This window comes from Galeopterus variegatus, unplaced genomic scaffold, assembly GCF_000696425.1.
Source record: "Galeopterus variegatus unplaced genomic scaffold, G_variegatus-3.0.2 Scaffold694, whole genome shotgun sequence".
Classification (NCBI taxonomy): Eukaryota; Metazoa; Chordata; class Mammalia; order Dermoptera; family Cynocephalidae; genus Galeopterus; species Galeopterus variegatus.
In genome coordinates, this window is record NW_007726805.1 from 178,093 (window position 1) to 200,015 (window position 21,923).

General features: G+C 38.8%; 1 protein-coding gene across 2 annotated transcripts in view; it reads left to right on the top strand.

Annotated features, from left to right (window-relative positions):
• Positions 1–21,923, top strand: part of ABL2 (ABL proto-oncogene 2, non-receptor tyrosine kinase) — a 110,972-nt gene that overhangs the window by 84,898 nt on the left and 4,151 nt on the right. For both annotated transcript variants that reach the window (XM_008571507.1, XM_008571509.1), the window contains exons 2-10: positions 2,921–2,983; positions 4,184–4,354; positions 7,911–8,206; positions 10,839–11,111; positions 12,608–12,692; positions 13,813–13,990; positions 14,707–14,891; positions 16,088–16,240; positions 17,131–17,220. In XM_008571507.1, the coding sequence (XP_008569729.1) occupies positions 2,921–2,983; positions 4,184–4,354; positions 7,911–8,206; positions 10,839–11,111; positions 12,608–12,692; positions 13,813–13,990; positions 14,707–14,891; positions 16,088–16,240; positions 17,131–17,220 (1,494 nt within the window). The remainder of the gene's footprint in view (positions 1–2,920; positions 2,984–4,183; positions 4,355–7,910; positions 8,207–10,838; positions 11,112–12,607; positions 12,693–13,812; positions 13,991–14,706; positions 14,892–16,087; positions 16,241–17,130; positions 17,221–21,923) is intronic.

The following is a 21,923-nucleotide window of genomic DNA, read 5'->3' on the forward strand; positions in this document are numbered from 1 at the left end:
TTTGGGCTTGGAGTTCCCCCCTGTACAGATGAACCACACATTATAGGTGTGTCTTTGCACATTAACAGTCTGTCGCTCTCCTGTCATCCGTGCAGAATTCCTGCTCATCTAGTTTAAGTGCTCAGATTTAAAGTCTGAAGCCGTGCCTGATTCCAGAGATTTGTTTTATATTCTGTTCTCTCATAGTATTCTCTGTGAGTATGGCAGTACAGTAGTCCCCTCCTTATCTGTGGGGGACGCCTGAAACCACAGACAGTATCAAACCCTACACTGCATTTTTTCCTACACGTACATACCTGTGGTAAAATTTAACTTATAAATAAGGCACAGTAAGAGATTAACAACAATAACTAATAGTAAAATCGAATAACTGTAGCAATATACTGTAATAAAATTTATGTGAATGCGGTATCTCTCTCTCTTTCAAAGTATCTTATTATACTGTGCTCATCCTTCTCCTTGGGATGATGTGAGATGATAAGAGATGCCCTTCATGATGGGATGAAGTGAGGTGAATGATGAGGCATTGTGATACAGTATTAGGCTAGTATTGAAAACTAATTTAAAACTTACGAATTGTTTATTTCTGGAATTCTCCATTTAATATTTTCTGGCTGTGGTTGACTACAGGTAACTGAACCTAGGGAAAGCAAAAGCGCAGATAAGGGGTCCTACTGTGTACATGATTTATTCTTTCAACACATCTTTTTTGAGAGTCTAATATATAGGCACTGTTCTGGGTTCACTATTTACTGAACAAACAGACAAAAATCCCTGTCCTCATAAAACTTACATTCTAGTGCAAGGTGTTAGATAATATACAAGGGAACTTCAAAAAGTTTATGGAAAGATTAGTGTGATCTTTTAATTCTATTTTTTCATGAACTTTTTGAAGTACCCTTGTACATGAATATAATAATAAATAGGTAAATTATGCAATATGGTGGTAATAAGAGCTATGGAGAGAAATAAATCAGGAAAGGAGAAATGGGGGATATGTTGTGAGGAGTAGATACACTTTAAAATAGCTTAGTCAGAATACCATACTGAGAGGATAACATTTGTGTGAAATGTCAAGGGGAAGTGATTTACGGGGAAGGAAAAACCAGTGCAGAGGTCTTGAGGCAGGAGGAATGTACCTGCCATGTTCAAGCAATAGCAGGTAGGCCAGTGGCCAGAACGAGGTGAGCTAGGGGAAGAATAGTAGAAGATGAACTGGCAAGACAAGTTGTGAACAGCTTTGCAGACCCTGTAAGGATTTTGGCTTTTATTCTAAGATGGAGCCATTGAAGAGTTTTGAACAAATCTAACTTATGCTTTAAAAGATGTCTGGTGTCAGTGGTTTGGATTCCTTATTAGCCAGCAGCTAAAAACAAAACAAAAATTAAAAATTAAAAAAAAAAAAAAGATGGCTGGTATGTTGAGAATAGACAGTAGGGAGAGCAGGTATAAAAGTGTGGAAATCAGTTAGTAATCTAGTGATATAATCTAGGTAAGAGATGATGGTGGTGACATGTGGTATGTGAGAGCAAGAAAGAGTCATGAATGATTCCAAGGTTTTTGGCCTAGCCACCTGGTAGAGTTGCCATGAACTAAGATAGGGAATGCCGTGTGAAAACAGATTTGGGGGCAAGAACGGAGAGTAATTTTGCATATTAAGCCATTTCTTTTAATATGGTGTTTTGTTTATTTGGTAGTCCTAATTTGGTTATCTTGGTATATAATATAGCTGTTCTCATTCACTATAACTCTGCATTTAAATAAGGAACAGGATAACTGCTTTAAATTAACCTTTCAGTATGTCTGAACATATCTAAGTTTATTATAACACAGTCATACATAATGACATTTTGGTCAATCACAGACTGCATATATGACAATGGTCCCCTAAGATTATATGGCTGTACTATATGGCTTAGGTTTGCAATAGGCTATACCATCTAGGTTTGTGTAAGTACACCCTATGATGTTCACACAACAACGTAATTGCCTTATGACACATTTTTCAGAATGTGTCCATGTTGTTAAGCAACACATGACTGTATTCGTAAAGCAAATGTAATTAACTGTGGAATTTTAAACATACATTTATTTTTTTGGCAGCTTGTTGGTACAGAGATCCAAACTCTTGACCCTGGTGTTATAACACCCCACTCTAACCAACTGAGCTAACCAGCCAGCCCTGTATATTCCTTTTAAGAGAAGGAAGGAATGTGATGAAGTGAAACAAACTCTATAAATGTTAGGAGAATTACAAATCCAACCTACAACAGGAATTTCTATCTATATCATGTATCATGTAGTTGTGAAGTCAGTTTTTAAACATTGGTTAATGCGACTTTAATGTACATCTCATTGTGTATTTTTTTATAATTTGGGCATCTATTTACCAGTTATTGAACACATATTATGTAACTCTTGATAGAAAACAGATAATAGTTTTTATCCCCAAGGAGCACATTGTGAAGTTTGGAAAACACACTTAAATACAGGATATTATAAATACAGAGATAAAAATAGAGGGTATTAATGCACCAAGTGTAATGCTTTTGAGAGCACAGGGAGGAGGAACATTTGAGGTGTCCTAACGGTGGTTGTATTGGAGCCGAGTGTTACAAAATGAATGGATGAGTGCTGTGTGCTTCTGGGGAAGAAAAGAGTAAAAAACTAAAATGAGTGGGTGAGAACCCATTCCAGATACACTGGACTGTGTGAACAAAGGTCAGAAGGTGAGAAGCAGCATGGTGTATGTTAAAATTTACAGTTTGAGGTGTGGAGTGGGAAGAGGTGAAGCTGGAGAAGTAGGCAGAGACCTTATCATGAAGGGCCTGGAAGCCTATGATCAGGAGACTTCAGCTTGATGATGAACTACTGAAGAGGCTTAAGAAGAGTGACATGGTCAAATTTTTGTCTTAAATAGATCACTTTGCCAGCTGTGTGGAGGATGGATTTGAGGGAGACAAGACTGGAGGAAGTAGTCCAGGTGAGAGATGTTGGGTTTCTGAACTAAGGCATTGGCAATAGAGATGGAGAAGAGGGAATGGATTTGAACCAAAATAAAACCACAAATGCAAGGTTTTTTCCTTCAAATATGATAAAACCAATTTTAAATTAAAAATGAGTGGAGGGAGAGAGACATAATAGAGAAGTGTTGTTACATGACATGGACAGTTGGATGGTTTGCCTTGGCAGACAGCCACTAAAAACAGTCCCAATGATCAAGAAAATCACTACTGGAAGAATAGTGTATTTTTTGTATAACCAGCCTGGGCTGTAAGAATCAGGTGGTCTTTAATTAAGGTGGTATAAGGATCACCTGTTTATGTAGTATGACTAAAGGTAGGAACTGTAAAGCCTTGTGGAAAGAAGCAGGTCTTACAAAGTTTCAACCACCACGGTAGAAACTCAACAAGTCCATTGGTAGTTACATTTTCTACAACCTTCAATTAAATTATTGTTATTTTACAGAAATCCACTGCCCATGAAAAGAAATAGAGTGAAAAAAAATTGTCATTAAAACAATGAGCAATTACAAGCTATTATACATAGTAAATAGTAACATAAAGGTATTTTGGAATGCCACAAATATTTTGTATTAAATCAAAACATGTTTCTTTTGTTTAGCAGATAATTTTAGGATTTTTTTTCTACATGCACTATTTCTATAACTTTTTCCATATGTAAAAAGAGGGTCTGGATTTATACAATATGTACATATTTCTGAAATATAGTCTCTGTTGTCTTTTCTACAATTTGTTTTATGTGGGGAGAGTTTGGGAGGACTTGTGAAACATTACTCTTCCTTTAAAACCACCACTACCACCACAAAAAAAATATCCAATATGCTATATAATATTAGTAGACATTTCTTTTTTTTCATTTTGAGAAAACCTTGCTTTTCCTATTTATTTTTGTCTGATTTTGGCAAATGTGTATAAATCAGGCCTCTCATTTTGTGGTCTATTCTCTGACTACCTTGTTATATTTTAAGCAAGTAAATTGCTTCCTCATGACACAGTGCCTGTTTGCTCATTCTTCATGACTCCACAAACTGTACAGTTCTGTCCCAGTCTGGAGCTGTCAGTGTATGCCAGCAGCTGAAATACTGTTTATGTACTGAATTTGAAGGAATTTCCAGCTGTTGAGCTCACTGTTAATTCTCTTCCCTTTTTATGTCTTTCAGAAGCCTTGCACCGCCCTTACGGTTGTGATGTTGAACCCCAGGCACTGAACGAAGCCATCAGATGGAGCTCCAAGGAGAACTTGCTCGGAGCTACTGAGAGTGACCCTAATCTCTTCGTTGCACTTTATGATTTTGTAGCAAGTGGTGATAACACACTTAGCATCACTAAAGGTGAGGCTTCTGTGTAACATCCTCTCACTTTTCAGTTTTCATTAATGGTTAAGAAATAAAGGGACCTGTTTTATTTTCTGCCACTGACTAAAATTAGCTAGGTAATTTGGGTGCAAATACTTTTGGTTCATTGTCTTTTTTACCTGTGTATGAGATAATGCCCTATAATGTATAAGTCTACTTTTTAGGATTTATTAAGGATAAAATGAGATAAAGCACCTTAGAAAAAAACCTCTACAATATGTACGTAAACTTTCCTTGTCACAATTCTGTATTATATGTAATATGCCAATATTCATCTACCACAAAGGTAAGATTTACCATACATCAATTCTAATTGAACTGTGGCTAACTAAGGTGAGTCATGTTGCCAGACCCCAGTGCTATTCAAATGTTGTCTGTGGAGTGACTACCTATCTGAGAACTGTTCATTACCAGTCTACAGTGAGATTAAGAACTTGCACCCAGAATGTAAGCAACTGAATCACTAAGCACACTGTTTATTATTTAGTTCAATAAACATTTTCATTTTTGGAGCAAGAGTTTCTGCATGAAGATAAGAGTCCAGAATGTGAAACACTGGGCTCTCATCTTCATGCAGAAACTCTTGCTCCAAAAAATGAAAATGTGTTTATATAGGTTAGTGAGAGAAATAGTAGGAAGGATTTCTATTGTAATAATAATCTCAAGAGAGTAGTAGTTTGTTTCAGTGGCAAATTCTTAATAAAAGGGAACACTAAGAACACGACCAAGTAAAATCACCCATTATTGATTTTTTAAACAAGGACAAAAATAGTGGATCTTTTATGAGAAAGAAATAGGAGTATGGGGACATTCTCATTGTGTGCATGAATTGGATTGCTAGTCTGCCGAAGCTTATTCTTACTTTCTGAACCTATGAAAACGTCCTACTGGGAAAAAATGTGTTTCAGGATAATTTTTGACGAAATGAAATTGTAACTTAAATGATTATTTGTCAGATAAATGCCTTTTATTTGAAAGGTTCAGAACAAGGTATAAAATGGCAGTGGATATACCAAACTAAAAAGACAGGCCTCTCTCCAGTCAAGGAATGTTACCCTCATCTAAAGTTTTTAGGGGTCCCAGAGTGGGTGTGATTGATTACATGTGTGCATGTGCCAGAATTTTTCAAAGGCATAGGAAAAGCAAAAGTACATTATCTACTAGTGTCAATTTAACTTAAAGATTTGGGGTAGTTTTGGGGGCAGGATGGTGATGATATGTGTAATGTGGGAGTGTTTATATAGTTGAAGGAAAATTTTACATAAAGTTTGAGGATAAAACAAAGAATTCTAAAGAAATTTTATAGTGTGCAGTAGTTTCTTAGGAATACAGTACACTCTATTTTACCTTTACTGATAACATTAGTGGAGAAATTTGTGAAGCAGTGACTCAGAACATTCTTTTCTAGGTATAATTTTCTTGTCAGTACTTTCCAAGTTAGCTCAGTCACCAAGGAAACATTGATAAAGTCTGTTAATTCCTCAGTTACCAGTTATAGCAACCATTTGTGTGCAGCTCAAGAACTGAGATTCCTTTTATTTTATGGCCAACAGTTTCTTGTAAAACCTCTGAAATGCCAGATTTTTATATCAGGTTCTTATTAATATAAAATGTCATGCTAAAGTATTTTATTATTTTAAAAGATAAAAAGTATTTTAAAAATAAGATGACACTAATTTTATTTCCTTCCTGGAAGATGATATTTTGCTTGAATTTAAAAAAACAAATATTCTCTGTAGGACTCCTCTGCCTATAGTGTCAATGTTTGTATCATTAGTAGTCACCCCCATCAATTTCCATGGTAGCCAAAACTTTCATAGTAGAAAATTTTCCTAACAACTGCCAAAAAGAGAAAATCAAACAAAAGCCTAGAGTGTTTGACTGTATCCTAATTACGATGACCTGTCATTTCCAGTTCTTTATTAAGAAGCAACAATATTATATATATGTAAAGTACTTAGTCTTTACTTCTAGTTCTTGTGGACTAATAGAGAAAAGCTACAGAGCAACAAGCTTTCTTCAGTTTTTCTAGCAAGATTTTTTTTTTTTCTGTAAATATGGTTGGTGAGTATTTATCTGTGCACTTGTGCATATCCACCACCACACTAGATACATTCCTATCTATCTGTATATATGTATATTATATATATGTGTGTGTGTTTACATTCTTGTGTTTTATCACACTGAATGTCTCATATCCAGTTGTCTCAGGTGAGATAGTAGGGTCTAATAGAAAGTATCCCATGGTAAACATTTCTGTAGGCCATTGGGAAAAGATAGAAGGCTTCTAAATTAATCATTTTGCATTTTTCCTCAATAGCCTTGCCTGATAACTTCTGGGCCATGTGCTTTTGATTGATTTGGCTTTTTTCTGCTTTCCGATATTGAGGATATAGTTGTGAACTCTCTATGAAGGCTTGCATCTCTTAGAGACAAGAGCCTAAGGCACTACAAGGATTATTTAGATTAACATTTATTTATTACTAATGATATCTCTTTCAATTTCCATGTTTTACCAAAGAAGCTTCTAGTCTGCTGCAAGTATAGAGACAAAATGAACGTTGAATTGTGATGTTCACAACTTTAATAGATAATTCAAGGACATTGGAGTTGATAACAAAGATATACTAAATGACTTGGGGTTTGAATTCCAACTTCAGAGTCAGTTTCTCTTTCTACACATGAATTTTAGAGGAATGGGTAGGAGTAATTCATTTTTCATGGGGAATAGGAGGGAAAGCAGGAAATTATAACTGTTTTAAACTTGCGTCCTGGAAAAGATTGTGCCTTGGGGGTCCTCACTGACCACCCCCCAGTTTTTGTTGCCTTGGATCCAAGTGAAATTTAGAAGTAACTTTATATTTCACATGTCTTATCCTCAGTCCTTGATTATTGTTAACATTGAACCATATATATGAGATACATTCATTGATAAACTGTTTTGAGGGAAAGTGACTTTTATTTTTCTTTTGAAGAGTGAGCACCATGTCATTATCCAACCATTTGAATAATCTATCTTAGTACACCATCTTACTATTCATAGAGTTTCCTAAGGACATTTTTATGTGGTGTATAAACCTTTAAAAACCTGTAGGAGCAGGGCTGGCCCGTGGCTCACTCGGGAGAGTGTGGTGCTGATAACACCAAGGCCGCGGGTTTGGATCCCTACATAGGGATGGCCGGTTAGCTCACTTGGGAGAGCGTGGTGCTGACAACACCAAGTCAAGGGTTAAGATCCCCTTACTGGTCATCTTAAAAAAAAAACTGTAATAAATGCCAGAAAACTCTCTGACTGTGCTTCTGTGGTTTTAAGAGAAGCTAAAGAGATCAGTCAGGCGATGATGATCAAGCTAGAGAGATCAATCAGGGTGTGATAAGTAGACAAGTTTGTTTTCATTATTTAAAAAAAAATTTTTGTCATAAAAGTTCCTGATTCATTTTTCAGTGAATTTAAAGTTTGACAGTACAGTGCTTCAGTTTGAAATAAAGTGTTAACATCTTTTCTTTCATTCTGTGATGATCTCATGGCTAGGTGAAAAGCTGCGAGTCCTTGGTTACAACCAGAATGGTGAGTGGAGTGAAGTTCGCTCTAAGAATGGACAGGGTTGGGTGCCAAGCAACTATATCACTCCAGTGAACAGCCTGGAAAAACATTCCTGGTACCATGGACCAGTATCACGCAGTGCAGCAGAGTATCTACTCAGCAGTCTAATCAATGGCAGTTTCCTGGTGCGAGAAAGTGAGAGCAGCCCTGGGCAGCTGTCAATCTCGCTCAGGTACGAAGGGCGTGTGTATCACTACAGGATCAATACCACCACAGATGGCAAGGTAAGATTTGCCAGAGCAGCCAGTAACCACCTCTAGGTGTGGACAGGCAGCTCTGTAGAAACAACGTTCAGAATGACTAAAGTGGAATATAGTTTTTATGACTGACACAGAATAAAATATTCTCTGACTTTGTGAGTTTGGGTTATTTGGCCTATTAGAGCTTGCTCTTTTCAAAAGAATATGGTAATGGAAATTAAAAACAGTACTGTATTAATTTAATGATAAGCTATATTTGAAGGTGAAGAAGGAAGGAAACTGCTGTATAAGTTAGCTGTTCTAATCATCAACACGCAAATATGCACCCCATACATTGATATAGAATTTATAAATTAACCTTCTATCTTTGAAAAATAGAATAATCTCTACTAGAACGTTCACTGAGTATGAATTTAGATTTTTGAGACCGATGTTGATCGTTATTGTATGTTCATATAAATAGATTATTCAGTCATTTAGCAATTTTATGTTGGGAAGACCAACCATGTTAGAATGGATGTGTAAGAATGGAACTGTTCCACTTCATAAACTATTAGAATTGGCTTATGTCCGTTCTTCTATTGAACAGTAAATTTAGGTTGAATTATTTTTTTCCATTCTTTCCCTCTCTGTGATATGCACAGTAGGGGGAAGCACAGGCTTTGGAATAAGCAGTCCTGGTTTGCTTTATAACTACGCCATTTATTAACTTTGTGACCTTACATAGCCTCAATTTCCCTGTCTACAATAAAATCCCACTTTATTGGATCGTTGTAAGGATTAAGTGAAATAATTTCTGTTAAACATAATGGCTGGTACAGAGTAGGAAATAAATGATTAGTTTTCTTTCTCTTTTGGACCACTATACAGACATAGTATGCTGTCTCTTGACTGAACCAAATAGAATCAGATAATAATATGAGAGAGGCCAGCAGTTTTACTTCTAGTTATATACCCAGCAGAAATGAGTGCAAGTGTATACCAGAATACGTATGGGAATGTGCATGGCAGCATTATTTATGATAACTAAAAACTGGAAACACCCAAGTATCTAACAGCAGTGGAGTGGATTAATAAATTGTGGTATATTTATAAAATGGAATCTCATACAATGACAGAAATGATCATAGTACTGCTACACACAACACCATCAGGGAAAACCATAGCCTCCCACCTGCCTGCTTTTGTAAATAGATTTTCATTTTTATTTTTTGTGGCTGGCTGGAATGGAGATTCAAACCTGTGTCCTTGGTGTTATAAGGCTGTGCTCTAACCAACTGAACTAATAAGCCAGCCTGTAAATAAAATTTTATTGGAAAACAACCACACCCATTTGTTGATGTATTGTCTGTGGCTACTTTCTACTACTAGGCAGAATTGAGTAGTTGTGACAAAGACCCTCTGGCCACAAGCCTAAAATATTTATTATCTGGACTTTCACAAAAAAAAGTTTGCTGGCCTCAGCTGTAGATGTGTCTCACCCACACAAAGTTGAGTAAAAGGGGTTAGTGGTTACCAGGGGAGGGGGGGAGTGAGAATGATTGCTAATGCATATGGGGTTTCTTTTGGGGGTGATGAAAATGTTCTGGAGTTAGATAGTAGTGAGGGTTGGACAACCTTATGAATATACTAAAAACCACTAAATTGTACACATTAAAATAGTGAATTTTATGGTATGTGAATAATATTGCAATTAAAGAGAGTGAAAGAAAGCAGACACAAAACAATACATATTACACGATTTTATTTGTATATAGTTCAGAAGCAGGCAAAGCTAACCTAAAAGTTAGAAGTCAGCATGGTGGTTACCTTTCCAGGGGTAAATAGCTGGGAGGGCACAGGGGGGCTTTGGAGTATTGGTAATATTATAATTCTTGGTGTGGGTGATGATGTTTACATGAGTGAGTTTATTTTGTAAAATTTGTCAGTTCTCCACTTATGAATTGTATACTTTTCTGTATATGATAAAATGAAATGTTATTTTTCTTTTTGAAAAATAACAAACTCCCTTGGGAGATAAGGCCAAATACTGCTGTCTTACTTTACACTTTTTGTTCCATATCACAAATTAGCAACTATTTTGTTAACAATGCTCTGAAATCAAATTGTGGCTCTTTTTTAATGGCCTAGGCACTCAAAAGCACATCCTAATAATACAAAAATTGTAAGATATTTGAGTATCTTCCTCTTACCAAAAAAAAAAAAATCTAAAACAGGGGTTTTCAAATTACATTCTGTGCAAGATTCTTACATGTATCTCACAAACTTTTACAGGAGACTAAGTACCTACTTGCCTGCTTTAATCAGAGTGTCTCTTCATTTACCTGTCATATGTTTGGGTTCCACAGACTTGTTGCTTAAAAATATTTGAAGACCAATGAATTTGATGATTAAGAGAGAGATCTTACAAGTTTTTCCCCAAGGCTGAGCTCATTTAGGAAGAATAGGAAGGGTGGTTTAAATAAGATTAAACTGAGATTCTGTGTTTCCCCTTGCCATCATCTTTTGACTCTTTCATTTACCTCATATTAAATCTTTCATGTCAAAATAACCTCCTATCTTCAAATATTCAGGCCAGTGAACTATGGGCTTTTGGGTTTTTTAAAAATTCTTAATCTCTTTTCTAGTTGTTTAGCTTTTCCCTTTTTCTCACCAGGTATATGTGACCGCTGAGAGCCGTTTTAGCACGTTGGCAGAGCTTGTTCACCATCACTCCACAGTGGCTGATGGGCTGGTGACAACATTACACTACCCAGCACCCAAGTGTAATAAGCCTACAGTCTATGGTGTATCTCCCATCCATGACAAATGGGAAATGGAACGAACAGATATTACCATGAAGCACAAACTTGGGGGCGGTCAATATGGAGAGGTTTATGTTGGCGTCTGGAAGAAATACAGCCTTACAGTTGCTGTGAAAACACTGAAGGTGGGCTGCTGAGAATTACAGTTTTTAGGCATCTTTTTCTTTTGTGCTGAGTCACTTAGAAATATCAGCGTGCCCTTTTTTAGCTTTGGAACACTTTCCACCCACTGGTGCCAAGCACATCAGCAGATTGTGATGATTAACCCTAGTGCCATTGCTGACAAGACAGTGGCAGATTATTCACTGCAATGCAGTGAAACCCACATGTGGGAAAGGTATGTCTCTGGAGGCTGTTGATTTAAATTGTAGTGGGAGGTTAGAAGAGAATTAAAAGTTATAAAGGCCAAACAAGGTGTTTTGCTTCCTGAGAACAACTCTTTCTAGAGAGAATTCTTCATGCATTATGTGAGAATCATGGAGCTCTTTCTTGTTCTGTCCTTTATCTCCCTTCTACTTGCTCCCCCTGTCTCCATGCAGTTAGATCACTTCTTGTTCCTAATATTCACAGAAATCTTTTTCCTGATGCTACTCTATCTCTTCTTTAAGCATCCTAGTATCAAATTACAGGGTTGTCACTCATTTGAAGATGTACCCAGGGCCTTAGTCACTCTGGACTATCACTCATAAGGACATTTCTTAAGCTGTGAGTGGTAGTCAGTTCTGTTTATTAAGCATATTCTGATGTGAAACAATAAGACTTGTAAACATGAATTGCTCCCCTTAAGAAGAAGGAAAATAAACATGCAAACAGCTAACTGCTCTGTCTCCTCATTCAAAGGCTGAGATATCTGAAGAAGTAAACTATCAGAGAACTGAATTATCCAATCCAAGTCTCCCAAGTTTCAGTTAATTATAGGATATGATTACTCAATTTTGTTCACTTTGCTAACTTTTACTCCAATTTCTAATTTTGGGTAAATGTAAAGACATTTTTTTTTTCTTAGTTGGACTTCTGTAAAAGCATATTGGGTTGTGATAAGATTTCTTTTTCTTTTCTTTTTTTTTTTTAAGATGACCGGTAAGGGGATCTTAACGCTTGACTTGGTGTTGTCAGCACCTAAAATCAGCCAGTGAGCGAACCAGCCATCCCTATATGGGATCTGAACCCGTGGCCTTGGTGTTATCAGCACCGCACTCTCCCGAGTGAGCCACGGGCCGGCCCAGTGATAAGATTTCTTAAAGTAATATGCTAAAATACTCAAAAGATACTCCCTTTTACTTTTTTTTTTTTCCTTTTTGTCTTTTTTCGTGACCGGCAACGGGTCGCAACCCTCAGTGTCGCGCCCGTACTGGACCAGGACCAGCAACGGGATCGCAACCCTCGGTGTTGCTCCCGCATCTCGCTCAGCCAGTGAGCGGCCGGTCTGTATGTGGGATCCGAACCCTTGGCGGGAGCGCTGGCGCGCTTCCCAAGCGGCGCACTGTAGCAGTGCGCCACCGGGCCGGCCCCTCTCCCTTTTACTTTTAAAGCTGAAGTTTTAGGATTGTGAGTTGACTCAAATGATTAAGATAGGGGTTTGTCCCTCCTTTTTTTCTTTCTTACCTTTCCCCTTTTCCAGGAAGATACCATGGAGGTAGAAGAGTTCCTAAAAGAAGCTGCAGTGATGAAGGAAATCAAGCATCCTAATCTGGTACAACTATTAGGTGAGGAAGCTTGCCTGATACCATAGATTTCCTCAAAGATGCTAGCCCTCCAGCCCCTTGCTATCTCCAAATTCCTCTTGAATCACCATGGTAAAATCTCCAAGTGTGAATCCACTTCAGTAAATGGTCATTTTAATTAATAGTTCTGTGTTTAAAAATAGCCCAAGAAACAGTGGCCTGGATTGATTTCAGTATATAAAACCACCCAGCTTGTGGTAATTGCCCCAGATTCAAAGTTCAGAACCATTCAAAATTGTATGAAACCAACAACTATCATGAAATATTTTTGCTAAATAGACATTAAACAAAAGACTGTTGAAAAGAAGCAGATTAAAAATTGTGACTGCAAAAAATTATTAAATTGTGTAATGATAAGTATAGTAATTATCCTGATTTGAGAATTGTATATTGCACACAGGTATTGATATTCAATGCTGTACCCCACAGAAATGTACAATCACTTATGTTTCAATTAAAATTTTTTTTAAATAATGTGACCATACCCCTCAGTTTACCTTTACAAGCAGGGATTGCTCTACTGTGATAGATTGGCTTCTCAGCTGTTTGTTACAAAGAAACCTTTGAATAAACCTTTCCCCTTTTTAAAATAGGGCCAATTTCTTTGGACGTTCAAATTGAGCCAAACTATCCCAAAGGAAATAGTTTCTTGTTGGTTCCTTTAAGGAATCTGCCATATATCGGTGAAATCTTTGATTATGGAAACAATTAAAACCTTTTTACAAAGCATCATTACATTTGGGGTTCACATAGTCTTCAATATATGCACAATTGCTGTTACTTTTAGAAAAGCATTTTCAGCATGCAGTTGAGGAGGGCAATCATAGGCATGTACAGAATTCTAGAAATTATGGTCTTCGTGCTCAAAGAGCAAATACTCAAAGGTATATGGATTTCAAGAGAACAATATAATGGAAATGAAGATTCCCTTATCAACCAATTTCTTAATTTTTGCTACATTAATTTCAGGGAATGTGGTAGTAAGAAGGGAAGAGATTACTGCTGAACTAGATGTAAAAGATTGTCAAATTATTCATGGCCAAAGTGGTTTGGAGTGTTTGAATACATACTAATAAAACAAGCATTATTCTTCAACTATCAGGTGTGTGTACTTTGGAGCCACCATTTTACATTGTGACTGAGTACATGCCATATGGGAATTTGCTTGATTATCTCCGAGAATGCAACCGAGAAGAAGTGACTGCAGTTGTACTACTTTACATGGCCACTCAGATCTCTTCTGCAATGGAGTACCTAGAGAAGAAGAATTTCATCCATAGGTGTGTAAAACCTGCTTATTGCCTATGACTAACTGTGAAGCCATCTTGCTTGACATGCTGATGAAGGGGAGAATGTGAGAACCTTCCCAGAAATTTTCAGATGATTCAAGAAAGTAATTCTCCCTTTTACAGGGCCCATTATAATGTCATTTCCAATTTGTAAACTCTGGTTAAAGTATTAATGAGGGACCTTTGTTATTCTCAAAACAGAAAGCTGTCGCTTTATTTTGCCCAGCACCAAATCTGAGATCCTTTTGTTCTACGGTGGCTGAATTTTAAAATACCTTTCAGGGCAGCCCATTGGCTTAGTTGGTTAGAGCTCCACCTTGTAACACCAAGGTCAAGGGTTTGGATCCCCTTATTGGCCGGCTGCCAAAATAAATAAAAATAGCTTTCTGTCTTAGTAAAGAACTTAAAGCCTTATAGAAAAGCGTCTATTGCTCAACTCTGAAACTATCCCAATGTGCTTAGAAATAGGGACCCATTTTATAAAGCCTGCTTTATTCTGGCATCACATAGCTGCCTCTTGATGAGTACTCTACAAGGGATATGTAATTACTGGCTTTCTTCCATGTTGGTTTATTATCATAAAATACTACCATATTTGTCAGCACTTATTAACTCTGCTTGTAGCACAAACAACCAAGAGTAGAGCATTCATGACCATATTTCTTACGATCTGAATGGAATCACATTTAGGGTTCTCTTTCCCACAGAGATCTCGCAGCTCGTAACTGCCTAGTGGGAGAAAACCATGTGGTAAAAGTGGCTGACTTTGGCTTGAGTAGATTGATGACTGGAGACACCTATACTGCTCATGCTGGAGCCAAATTTCCTATTAAGTGGACAGCACCAGAGAGTCTTGCCTACAATACCTTCTCAATTAAATCTGATGTCTGGGGTAAGATTGGAAGGGACTTTTTCCTGCACATATCATTTTATTTTATTTCTGAATGCCCTAATTCTTTTTTTTTTTTTTTTTTTTCCTTTTTTGTCTTTTTTCGTGACCGGTAACGGGATTGCAACCCTGTGTCGCGCCCATACTGCGACCGGCAATGGGACCGCAACCCTCGGTGTTGCGCCCGCACCGCGCTCAACCAGTGAGCTGACTGGTCTCTATATGTCTATATGGGATCCGAACCCTTGGCGGGAGCGCCGCCGCACCCCAAAGCACCGCACTCTACAGAGTGCGCCACCAGGCCGGCCTGAATGCCCTAATTCTTTAGAGCTTCTCTTATATGCCGTGTTCAATCTCCTCCTCTGCCTTTACCCCAATCTTTCTTCAGTCATTTAGCAAGGATTTATTAAATACCTCCTATCTGCCAGACACTGTGCTAGGAACTTAGCATAGAAAGAAGTATGAAGAACAAAGTTTAAAAAAATAAGTCCTTCAGAATTCTAATGATCCTCTCTCTCTAAAGCTCTATATTTTCCACATTAGGTTTTATTGCTCGTTTCCAGAGCTCTGTGACACAGAGGAAGGCATCATGGGGTTTCATCTAGAATTTGTCCTTGTAACAGATCCTGTTTCTACCTCGCTGAAAAGCAGTGTAACTTAGTGGAGGCTTAGTAGACTGAACAAGTCTCAAAGTTTGGATTATGGGCCAATAGAAATAGCTGTAGGATTCTAAGTCTCTTTTTACCAGAAATCTCAGAAATAACTAACTGTGAAAATTCTTTCTTCTGTTGTAAATTTTATATGATTTTAAATGAGTCCATTTTATTTTACTCTTCTGATATTAGCTAACTTTAAAACCAGGAAACTCATTAAATGGATCAAGGGCCATTCTAAGAATAGCTGGATTATGCCCCCAGCTTCTTATATAGTCATAGTTTATTGTCACTCATCATAGTAAAGAAAACCTAAATAAAACTTGAGAAATTTAAAGAAAACTGTTTTGAGATTTTCTGCAGCATTGCTGAGGCAGACGTTCTAGAAAGACAAGTCATGCTGTAAAAGGCAAAAGAGTATATTAATGTTGTTACAATAGTGTATGAATACCCACAATTTGAAAGGGAAGTTACCTTACAATATAAAATAAATAATAAATCAGAGAAAAAACATTAAGCTTTTTTTTTTTTTAATCCCTTATGCAGCTTTTGGAGTACTGTTGTGGGAAATTGCTACATATGGAATGTCACCATATCCAGGTATTGACCTGTCTCAGGTCTATGATCTACTGGAAAAAGGATATCGAATGGAACAGCCTGAGGGATGCCCCCCTAAGGTTTATGAACTTATGAGAGCATGTGAGTATTTTTACATATTTTTAATTTTGAATGTTTAAGCCAGCAGTTCAAGATGGTTAACAAAATTGGAAACATTTCTCTTCTCAGTGTTGTTAGATTGAATCTAGTGTCATGACATTTCAAAAGTTTGTCATTGATCAACCAGTTGGTGTATCATATGATACTTCATAGAGTCTTGTTGGAATCCTAAGAATATTTGTCCATGGCTCAAATATTGACCTAATTTCTCAAAAACATTTGCATATTTAATAGGATAATAAGAAATTGGGTTTGGAAATTAAGGTGGGGGAGGGCTACTTTCAACTAGATATAGATGATTGCTAAAGGCTATTGAGAAAGCGTAATAACCTCTGTGATCAATAAGCAAAAGCATTTGACTGCTTTACAGTGAAAAAGTGGGAATATAAGTCATGAATTAAATTACAGTTGTGTTTGAACATAAATCTTTATTTTCTCATTGAGCATTAGCATTCCGTACTGCCTTTTGTCAAATGTAAACTCTAAGCTCCTCCTTTTTGATATTGTTATATTTCTGAATATATATGTAGTTGATTAATTATAAGTTAGATCGAATTTGAAAATAGGTTTTACTTTCATTTTTTCAGTTGAAGAAAACTTGCCATTTTCTAAAACATCTCTTCACCTTTCCTCATCCTTATACTTGAGGGAATAGGAGCTGAGGCCAAATAGAAGGGACCAGCCTTAGGAAATGAGTTCATTACACTCATAAGTCTGGAACCAAAAAGTGGCTGCATTACTATCATTGTGAACATGCTGCAACTCTACTTTAATAAACACACGTAATGATACATGGAGCTCGTTATCAGGTATGCCACTGGATATATAATGCCTGCAAGGAGCTTTTACTCTTTTCTTCTTTCTTTACATAGGCTGGAAGTGGAGCCCTGCCGACAGGCCCTCTTTTGCTGAAACACATCAGGCTTTTGAAACCATGTTCCATGATTCTAGCATTTCTGAAGGTGAGAATCTAGTTGATTTACTGTTGGTGGCTAGTTCTGGGGGGAAGTGATAGTGGTAATTACATTTCAAAAATCATCAATTCTGGGGCCGGCCCGGTGGCGCACTGGATAGTGCGCCGCTTGGGAAGCGTGGCGGCGCTCCCGCCCGAGGGTTCGGATCCCACGTACAGACCGGTTCCCGCTCACTGGCTGAGCGAGGCGCGGGAGCAACACCGAGGGTTGCAATCCCGTTGCCGGTCCCCGGTCCGGTACGGGGGCAACACTGAGGGTTGCGATCCGTTGCCGGACACGGAAAAAAAAAAGACAAAAGACAAAAAAAAAAAAAATCATCAATTCTGGGGCCGGCCCGGTGGCGCACTGGATAGTGCGCCGCTTGGGAAGCGTGGCGGCGCTCCCGCCCGAGGGTTCGGATCCCACGTACAGACCGGTTCCCGCTCACTGGCTGAGCGAGGCGCGGGAGCAACACCGAGGGTTGCAATCCCGTTGCCGGTCCCCGGTCCGGTACGGGGGCAACACTGAGGGTTGCGATCCGTTGCCGGACACGGAAAAAAAAAAGACAAAAGACAAAAAAAAAAAAAATCATCAATTCTTGTAGTCTGGGACTCCATTTCAAGATATTAAATTAACTTTTAGCCTTTATTCTTGTGTTGCTTTTTTACTATTTTTCAATGTGTCTTTTTGTCTCTATCTCACATACTTAGTATCAAAATTATATTTTAATTAGAACTTAATTCAGTCTCTCCATAAAGAAAGTTTGGTAGTTCTTTAAGCATGAACACGTATGATGTAGAAAAGAGAAGAGGAAAAAATAAGTATGAAAAATGTCACAACTCCGTGAACCATATCCACAAAGGCACAACCAAGATATAAAAGCAATATCCAGAAATTCCATTTCTGGAAATAGATCTTAAGAAAATAGTTAAGAGTATAAACAAAGATTAAGCTACAAGGATGTTGCATTAGAGTGTAGTTTATAATATTGAAAAATTAAAAACTTAAATATCTGAGGGACTGTTAATTATTACATACAGATAATTAAGTTTTTAAATTTTATTCTTAAAGATATTGACATGGAAAAGGACTTAGAATAAGTAGGTTAAGGTATCAACAGAGACAAACATTTATTTATTTACTTATTTTATTGAATCATAATTGATTATACATATTTTTTGGATTCAGCGTTGACATATGTTGATCAAATCAATATTACTAGTATGTATATTGTTACAAATTGTACTTATTCTTTATGCCCCTTGTCCAATCTCTTCCTATTCCCCCTCATTCCCCCCCTCCCACCACTGATAAGCCTAGATTTCTTCTCTCCCTCCGAAAGAGTAACGATTACTCTGTTGATTTGTTGCCTAGATGATCTGTCCAATGCTGAGAGGTGTGATCAGGTCCCCCAATATTATCATAGAGCAGATGCTTCCTCTGTCGCTCTGGAATGGGCTTTGTGGAGAGAGACATCCTCTTCTTTTCTTTGGTCTCTGCTGGTGACTCTCCTTGTGTTGATGCACTCCAGTGGCTGGTGGACAATCTGCATGGTGGTGTGATGTCTAGCCACTTTCACAGCAGCTGTGGTTACTGTGGTGGCTATAGTGGGCCACCCACATGGATGTGATATTTTTGGCATGCTCCTTGGTGCTGGTGGTGTGCCTGGTTGTGGATGGGTGGTTCAGTCCCTGGCTCATTGCCAGGGCTCCCAGGAAGACCCCCGAGGTGCTGGCAGTGTGCCTAGGTATGGGCAGGAGGGTCCGGTCCCCGGCTTTATCCCTGGGCCCCATGGCGGGGCCCCCAAATGGTGGCCGTTTTCCTGGGTGTGGGTGGATTTCTGGTCCCTGGCTCCATGACCTGGGCTCCCAGGTGGGGCCCCAAGGAGCTGGTAGTGTGCCTGGTTGTGGGCAAGGGATCTGGTCCCCAGATCCGTGCCCTGGGCCCCTGGGTGGGGCCTCAAGGTGCTGATGGTGTGCCTGTGTGTGGGCGGTGGGTCCGGTCCCCGGATGTGGATGGGATATGTGGGAGTGAGGTCCAGTCCTGGCTTCAAGCCTCAGGTCCCCTGGCAGCCCCAAGGCGCTGGTGGTGTGCCTGAGCTGGAACTAATTTTTTGTCCTTTGCTTACTTCTAAAACGGGGGAGCTTCCTGTGGGAACCAGTACTTGAGCTCTGTGGCTAAGCTAAATTGCTTCTTGAAGGGTTTTTGTGCAGCTCAGGGTTTAATGGTTGACCTTATAGGTACTTCCAGCTCTCCAGAGACCCTGTGCACCTGGGTTGTATAGAAACTCTGATCTGGGCCTGAGTTTTTCCATTAAACTACACCCCATGCAATCCTGCATTCCCAACCAGTCTCCTCTGAGTGGTCCTGTGCTGATTAGGGGGTGGATCGGCTGTCCTTGCTGTGTCCCAGTGTTCTCTTGGTGGGCCCATCTCCCCATGGCCTGTGCTCCAAACACTTCCCATGGGACAGGCCGTGCGCAGGTTCCTTGTGATGACTCACCGGCCTCTGAATGGCTTTTTCAGCTGTTCTGGCTCCTCATTCCTGCGTGGGTCCATGAGAACCCTATTAGTGGTTTTGCTGTCCTGGGGGCCACCAAGGCCCTCTTCTCCCCTGCTGCCTCCAACTAACTCCATCTGAAGGGCACAGCTGCAGTTTCTGCCAGCTCCTGCTCCATGTGGTCAGCATCTCCAGCCTTAAAGCAGTTGTGGCCCACAATGCTCTGAGCAGTTTTTTCTTTCTCTCATCGTGGTTTCTTCTGCCTTCATGAACTCCGTAGGTCTCTCCTCCTCTTCCCCTGCGCTCCAGCGGCCCCAGCTTGGCTGTCATTACATTTTAATAGTTGTAAATTGGTTGATTTGTGAGAGAGAGTGACGCGGGGAACCGTCTATTCCGCCATCTTGACTGGAACCAATCCTTTTCTTATTTATTTATTTATTTATTTATTTATTTATTTATTTATTTATTATTTTTTTTAATTTTAATTTTTATTTTTTTTTGTCTTTTTGTCTTTTTTTCCGTGTCCAGCAACGGATCGCAACCCTCAGTGTTGCCCCCGTACCGGACCAGGGACCGGCAACGGGATCGCAACCCTCGGTGTTGCTCCCGCGCCTCGCTCAGCCAGTGAGCGGGAACTGGTCTGTATGTGGGATCCGAACCCTCGGGCGGGAGCGCCGCCGCGCTTCCCAAGCGGCGCACTATCCAGTGCGCCACCGGGCCGGCCCCATATTTATTTATTTTTTAAAAAGATGACCAGTAAGGGGATCTTAACCCTTGACTTGGTGTTGTCAGCACCACGCTCAGCCAGTGGGTGAACTGGCCATCCCTATATAGGGATCCAAACCCATGGCCTTGGTGTTATCAGAACCACATTCTCCCAAGTGAGCCATGGAATGGCCCCTCCTTTTCTTATTTAAAAGACAAGTGTATGGACACATATAGGCATTTTCTTACTTTTATATGTGATACTTCTGAAATTATCTGCAAAAGTCAAACTTACTTGTTATAAACAGAGAGGGCCTATTATAGAGGGCTAAAAATACAGAATTCTTAGTTTCACCTGTCCATTAGGCACTATGATATAGTTCTGAAATTTTTTACATATATTTCAAATTTTTACTTTCCTTAATAGTTGAACAGAGTTAACTACTTAAGTTCAAGTTTTAAAATATTAGAAGAGGAAATCAGGCAAGTTGATTTTGTCTGCATCCCTTAGTGATTTATCACATTAGGTAAGAAGAAAGGGAAGAGAGAAGTACACCACCAAAGTTTAATGAAATAATGTTTTCATCCTAGTCATTTGAAATATGGAACTATAGAAATAGGTTGGGGAGGGCACATCTGGTGCTTTGGGCCAGATTGCATGGCTTCCTGTTATAACACTCTTCTCTCCTTTGTGGGCTTTATTTCCAATGGAGTCCAAGTGCTAAAGTCACGAATATCAGTGAAAGAGTAGCATCCATTTCTTTGGTACTTTTATGTCAACTTTTAACTTCTGTTGAAGCCTTAGGTTAATATTGCTGCCTCTCTTGAAAATGTATCCCTTTAGAAAACCAACCCTTATCAATTTTCAAAGCTACTTTTAATTCAGAATTGCTAAACAAGAAATTTAACATTATTCAACCCACATTTGATTGATTATGTAATCTGGGGCAAGCACTATACTAGGTCTAGAGACACAGATTAGATACAATTTCTGGGGCTGGCTAGTTAGCTTAGTTGGTTAGAGCATGGTGATTGCTGATAATACCAAGGTCCAGGGTTCAATCCCTGTACCAGCCTGCCTCAAAAAAAAGGGGGGGGGGAGGGCTGGTTGGTTAGCTTAGTTGGTTAGAGCACAGCATTATAATACCAAGGTCAAGGGTTCAGATCCCCCTATCGGCCAGCCCCCAAAAAAAAAAAAAAAAAAAAGACACAGTTCCTACATTAAAAGGATGTATTTATTAGTCGGTTGTAAGTGAAAGAAACCCAACTCAAAGTTTCTTAAGCAAAGAAAGGAAGATTTATTAACTCATAGCCAAACTATGGAAAAGCAGGGATGATGCTAAACTAAGGATCAGTTGAAGCTATGGACTCAAGTGGCTTCAGGTCTTTCTCCTTCCCCTCTCCCCTTCTCTCCCTCCCACAACCACTTTCATTTTCTCTTCTACTTTTGCATTGATCTCATCCTTTTTTTTTTTTTTTTTTTTTTTTTTTTTTTTTTTTTTTTTTCT